Source organism: Salvelinus sp. IW2-2015, linkage group LG18 (genome assembly GCF_002910315.2).
Source record: "Salvelinus sp. IW2-2015 linkage group LG18, ASM291031v2, whole genome shotgun sequence".
Lineage (NCBI taxonomy): Eukaryota > Metazoa > Chordata > Actinopteri > Salmoniformes > Salmonidae > Salvelinus > Salvelinus sp. IW2-2015.
The window spans coordinates 63,795,236-63,801,001 of record NC_036858.1 but is presented as its reverse complement, the minus strand read 5'-3'; the positions used below and the strand labels follow the sequence as shown (position 1 = coordinate 63,801,001).

Genomic DNA, 5,766 nt, shown 5'->3' with positions numbered 1-5,766 from the left:
TGAGAACCATATCAGGCCAAACATAGAAATAGGAAAACTAGACACACAACATAGAATGCCCACTCAGCTCACGTCCTGACCAACACTAAAACAAAGAAAACACAAAAGAACTATGGTCAGAACGTGACAATAACCCTAAAATCCTTTCGTGTCACCTTGTTTTATTTCATTTTTTATTCACCGCTGATTTAAATGTTGATTCTTGGCACATTCAATGAATTAATGTCCTATCAATTTAAAAAAATTACACGCAGGCATGTTTATCACCACACGAATGACGAATGACGAAATATAAAGGAGCTTCATGTGGAGTCAGTAATGGGTGGAGGGTCTTGTAGGAGATTACAAAGATGCGTGTTTGTTGCAGATAACACGTCAGAGGGTGGGAAAACATGGTCCCGATTTTTATGATTGTAACTAAAAGTTTATTTCTCACGCTTTGAATTAGGCCTAAGGAAATCTCAAACGATGGCATCAAATTGATCTGAAATTACAGCCCATCAACTACGGCACAGGTGCACTCTCAGGAGGCAGGGTTGGAATGAAACTAATGCCATGCCAATGCCATACATTTTAGAGTAGTCAAAAGTTTAGTGTTTGGTCCCATATTCCTATATTCCCATATTCCAATGTGACAAACAAACGTGTTGGATACATTTGCAGTTTGTTTTGGTTGTGTTTTGGATTATGTGTTGCCAACACAATCTCACATTCAATTCGTGCATTATGTACATAATGCATTTCAGCAAATTTCGTGCGTTTTTGTGCGGCTTCATTCGTGAGAAAAGACACGAATTTATGTGCTACTTAATTCGTGCGAAAATACACAAATGTAACCAGTAGGCTACACACAAGCCTTTGCAACAACCATAGACACGATAGCCTATATTTCATTTTTGTTCTTCTTTATGGCTAATTCAACGTTATGAATATACAGAAATTGTGTCTTTATTTAACCCTGTTTTAAAATGTGTAGTTGTATGCTAATATATCGTGTTTTATACTTGCTGAACAGAATTTGTGAGAAAAAAAAAACATTTACGTGCGACTTAATTCGTGGGAAAATGGTTTTATTAATGTCAATGCTGTTTTCTATGCTTGATTTCGCTTAATACTTTGGGATACTGGTGCACTTGTAATCAGAAAGGCTCTTTTTTTCGTGTAGGCAACAGTGCACGATTTTCTTCATAACGGATTTATTACGTTAAACAGGTTATTGTAAAATAATGAATTATGTTGGCTTACACTTATGGCACTTCCAAGGCCTTTCCGTTATGATTATTACGGTCATGTCAATCATGTTATATACTTAGGCTACTTTAACGCGTTCAATCAGTTAACAAGTCAGAAATGTAATTTTCCTAGTACCGACTAGGACTTGAATGATGTATTATGCTGAAGGCAGCTGCTGCAGGGGCCTGCATGGACTAGGTTGCTGTGTGTCATGTGGGCTACCGCAATCATATAGCTCATGTAGGGATCTGGTACAGGAAACTTGAATCTCATCCCTTTATAATAAAACAATGGGACCAATATGTCCAACTTTTTTTTATGAATATGGGGCAGTTTGCCTCACCAAACAAACTAGCTTTTTCTTTATGTACAAGTGTAGGTCTATTGTATCAAACAAAACGGGAAACAATCTTAAAAGGAGATTAAGCATTTATGGAATTATGTTTTACATGACGGATATCAATATGACAACAGCTACAGTACACTCATGTCAATATAAGGTAAATAGTTTTGACAAATGCATATTAACTTTTAAAGACTCAATAATGAAGATAAAAAAATGAAATTGCGCATTCCATCCATGATGCGTTGGTGTTCGTTTTACGGTCCACGTTTTCTTATTAGTTAAAAAAAATACAGTGGTCACTTCATAGTTTTGTTTTTGTACCTTTTATATGTTAATAAACATATTCATGTTTGTCACGTGTTTTACAGCCAGCAACAGTATACAATTCAGCCGGGCCAAATCTGTAAACTTGTAGGCAATGTGCATCCATCCATTCGCCAACTTGTTCATCTTGGCTAATGTATTATTTATAATGTGCAGATCTAACATCTATATATGAAATAACCATTGAAAACATTGAAACGTTTAAAGTTGTCTATTATCCATGCTTAAAGTGCAATTTGTCTAGGCCCATATGGATACAATCACGCACGAGTAAAATACACATACAAAATCAACAAACAGATGCTTCTATGCTTCTTTTATTTTTTAATTGAGGAGTGAAACACATGTCTCCTCTGTCAGGTATGGAGGACTGACTCTAGTGGTACTGCCTGCCCAGAGCGGACACCACCACGGACAAGAACTTCTGGAAGGAGGCCTGATACTCGGGGGTGAAGGCGGTACCCATCTTCGCAGCGATGACGATGGTCAGACAGTCAGACAACAGCTGTAAAAGAGAACAAACCAAAGCAGAAGTGACACGTTTTGAATGTCTTTGGGGGTAGCTTGATCGAGTGGTGTAATGACATAATATGCTATACCTTGCACGCACATAAAAAGTGCACTTCAATGTTCTTTTGTATATTACCTTGAAGTTGTCGGGATCCACGCGCAGTTTCTCGGAGTGCAGAATGCTCAGCTCGGCGTAGGTGTTCTTTATGTCGTCCATGTTCTTCAGAGCTCTTTCCAGACCGCGCAGCACCGTGGTGCCGTGCTTAGCGATCAGAGGGTTGTTCATGATGGCCTCTGCGTTGTACAGGTTGCCGAAGGCCCCGAAGTACCTCTGGGTCCAGGGGTAAACGATCAGACACCTGAGGGGAGCGGAGAGAACAGTGTGAGGCTGAACAACAACATAACATGACGAAGAAGATGAAGATTTAGGGGACTAACACTCCAAATTAAAGTCAAGTTAAGTTTATTGTCTTACCTTGACAGGCACTTTGGGCCAACGTCGTCATAGTCTAGCTTGGAGAATATGTCGGAGATGGCTGCGCGCTCTTCATCTGTCCACACAACCATGTTTGCACGTGATGATTTAGCTTAGGTTCTAGTGAGAATCAGAATTGTGAACAAATTTGGAAAAATCATTATTTTTATGGTATTTTTGCGCTCCGCCCCCAAGACGAAGAAGTGAATGTGATTGGTTGGAGATAACCCATGTTTTAGATTAGACATTGTTGAACACTGGGCTCTCCTTTAGGACTATAGGCCTACTATCAAGTGGTTTTCCGTGAAACTGCATGATTGCAAAATAAATTATGTATGACATTGGCATTTCATTGGTTTCATTGCAACTCTGCCTCCTGATAGTGCACTTGTTCCATAGTTGAAATAGCAAGGACATGGGCTATAATTAAGTCGCTCTGGATAAAAGCGTAAGTCGCTCTGGATAAAGCGTCTGCTAAATTACTACAATGTAAACATTTTAATGAAATGAAAAGAGTTACAAATAAAATGTTTGTTACAATCCAAAAATCGGAACCAAGTTTTCCCGTCTTCTGACATGTTATCTGCAACAAACATGCGTCTGTGTAATCTCCTACAGCAAGACCCTCCACCCATTAGTGACTCCACATTAAGCTCCTTTAGGGTGGAGTGGGGTAAATTGAGCCATTTTTCACAATCAGCGTCACTCCATCAAGGGAAATATAGTTTTATTTCTAACAAAGACATCTACGTATTTTTCAGCATGTTGTGTATCCCTAGAAATAATCAGCATTCATGTAAACATTACAGTTTTTAAAACATAGCTTGTCCAAAAAAGTGGTTTATTGGCATAATTTACCCCGGGTATGGGACAGGATTAATAAAGCCACCTTCAAATTTCTGTACTGAATGAAATGTTACCAATACCTTTTAAAAAAATCTTAATTTCCCAAAGACAATCAAAATAGCTTTTTTGTTGTCTTTGAATCATTTAAAGCATATTTTAACACAGGCTTAACACCTAACAAACACTTTGTAACCGCTTTTAACATGTATTGCATTATGCCTTGGAAGAAAACACTTACATTTGCTTAGCTTGTATATATAGCCTCGTTATTGTTCTTTTATTGTCTTACTTTTATTTACATTTTTTACTTCAGTATATTTAGCAAACGTTTTATTAACTATATTTATTGAACTGCTTGTCGAGGACATAAGGGCTTGTATGTAAGCATTCCACGGTCAAGTCTACAGATGTTGCATTCGGCGCATGTGACAAATGAAATTTAATTGGATTTGAAGGAAGAAACCACATCGAAAAAGTGGTAAGCAAGTTAGGTCCCAATTTTTTATTGTGTTAGAGGTTTCATGATGCTTGTATCGAAACCAAATTAGATAATTTAAATATTTMTCTATATATCAATTGGGGTCTCTATAAGCTTCAACATGAGGTCTTAAACCTAGCATGATAGTGCATCCTTGTAGCTGTGTGGGCTACGAAACATTTTAATAGACACTGTTATCCAGAGAGAGTTACAGAAGTCAGTGTATCTATTTCCATACGTTCTATCTGTACTGGTCCCCCATTGGAATAAAACTCACAACCCTGGTGTTGCAAGCACCATGCTCTACCAATTGAGCCACAGGGGACCCTATATAGTTGAAATGTTTGCCTTGGGGTAAATTGAGTCAATGGCCATGGGGTAAGTTGAGCCAAAGATTGAGCCAATGGCAAGCTAACGGGTCCGAGTCAATGTGTGGGGTACATGTAGGTAGGGGTAAAGTGACTGTGCTTAGACAATAAACAGCGAGTAGCAGCAGGTTGTCAATGTAAATAGTCCGGGTGACCATTTGATTCATTGTTCAGCAATCTTATGGCTTGGGGGTAGAAGCTGTTAAAGAGTCTTGTGGACCTAGACTTGGCACTTCGGTACCGCTTGCCAGTCTATGATTTGGGTGACTGGAGTCTTTGACCATTTTTTGGGCCTTCCTCTGACACCGCCTAGTATATAGGTCCTGGATGGCATGAAGCTTGGCCCCAGTGATGTACTGGGCCGGACGCATTACTCTCTGTAGCGCCTTACTGTCGGATGCCAAGCAGTTGCCATACCAGGCGTTGATGCAACCGGTCAGGGTGCTCTCGATGGTGCAGCTGTAGAACCTTCTGAGGATCTGGGGACCCATGCCAAATATTTTCAGTCTCCTGAGGGGGAAAAAGTATTGTCGTGCCCTCCACGACTGTCTTGGTGTGTTTGGACAATGATAGTTTGTTGGTGATGTGTACACCAAGGAACTTGAAACTCGATGTGAATGGGGGCTTGTTCGGCCGTCCTTTTCCAGTAGTCCACGATCAGCTCCTTTGTCTTGCTCACCTTGAGGGAGAGGTTGTTCTCCTGGAACCACACCACACTCAGACTCCATGAAATGATGACCTCTTCATAAATACACTGTATGTGGTTAAATAATTAACAATCGTCATTCGTGCCATGATAAACATGCGTGCGTGTTAATTTACCCCCTAAATTGATGACATTAAATCAATTAATGTCTTATCCAAATTTAAATGAAATTTACATCAATATTAAATCATTGGTTAATGAAAATATTTGCTGGAGACACAAAATTATAACAAGTTTATTTATACTGTAGTAGCCCATAAAAATAGACTTACTATTGCAGGAAAATCAAAACGTCACTCCACCAATGATAGTTAACTTGAAAACGCCTACTTTAGGCACAGTGCCAATTGCTCTCTGCCAGGCGTTAACCCTGAGGTTAAAGCCTACATTTTCATCTCTTTCCGAAATATCCATTCGCAATAGCCTATTTATTCATATACTTTTCATTCCTTTCGCCATAATTTTGGGGTTGTGAATAAT

General features: G+C 39.2%; 1 protein-coding gene across 1 annotated transcript; it reads right to left on the bottom strand.

Moving 5' to 3' along the window:
• Positions 1 to 2,204: 2,204 nt before the first annotated feature.
• Positions 2,205 to 3,038, bottom strand: LOC111978821 (hemoglobin subunit beta-2-like). The gene is made up of 3 exons (XM_024009075.2): positions 2,889 to 3,038; positions 2,550 to 2,772; positions 2,205 to 2,408 (listed from the first exon to the last, which is right to left on the bottom strand). Exons 1-3 carry the CDS (start codon positions 2,978 to 2,980, stop codon positions 2,280 to 2,282), a joined length of 444 nt encoding a protein of 147 aa, XP_023864843.1. The 5' UTR covers positions 2,981 to 3,038; the 3' UTR covers positions 2,205 to 2,279.
• Between the last annotated feature and the right edge of the window lie 2,728 nt (positions 3,039 to 5,766).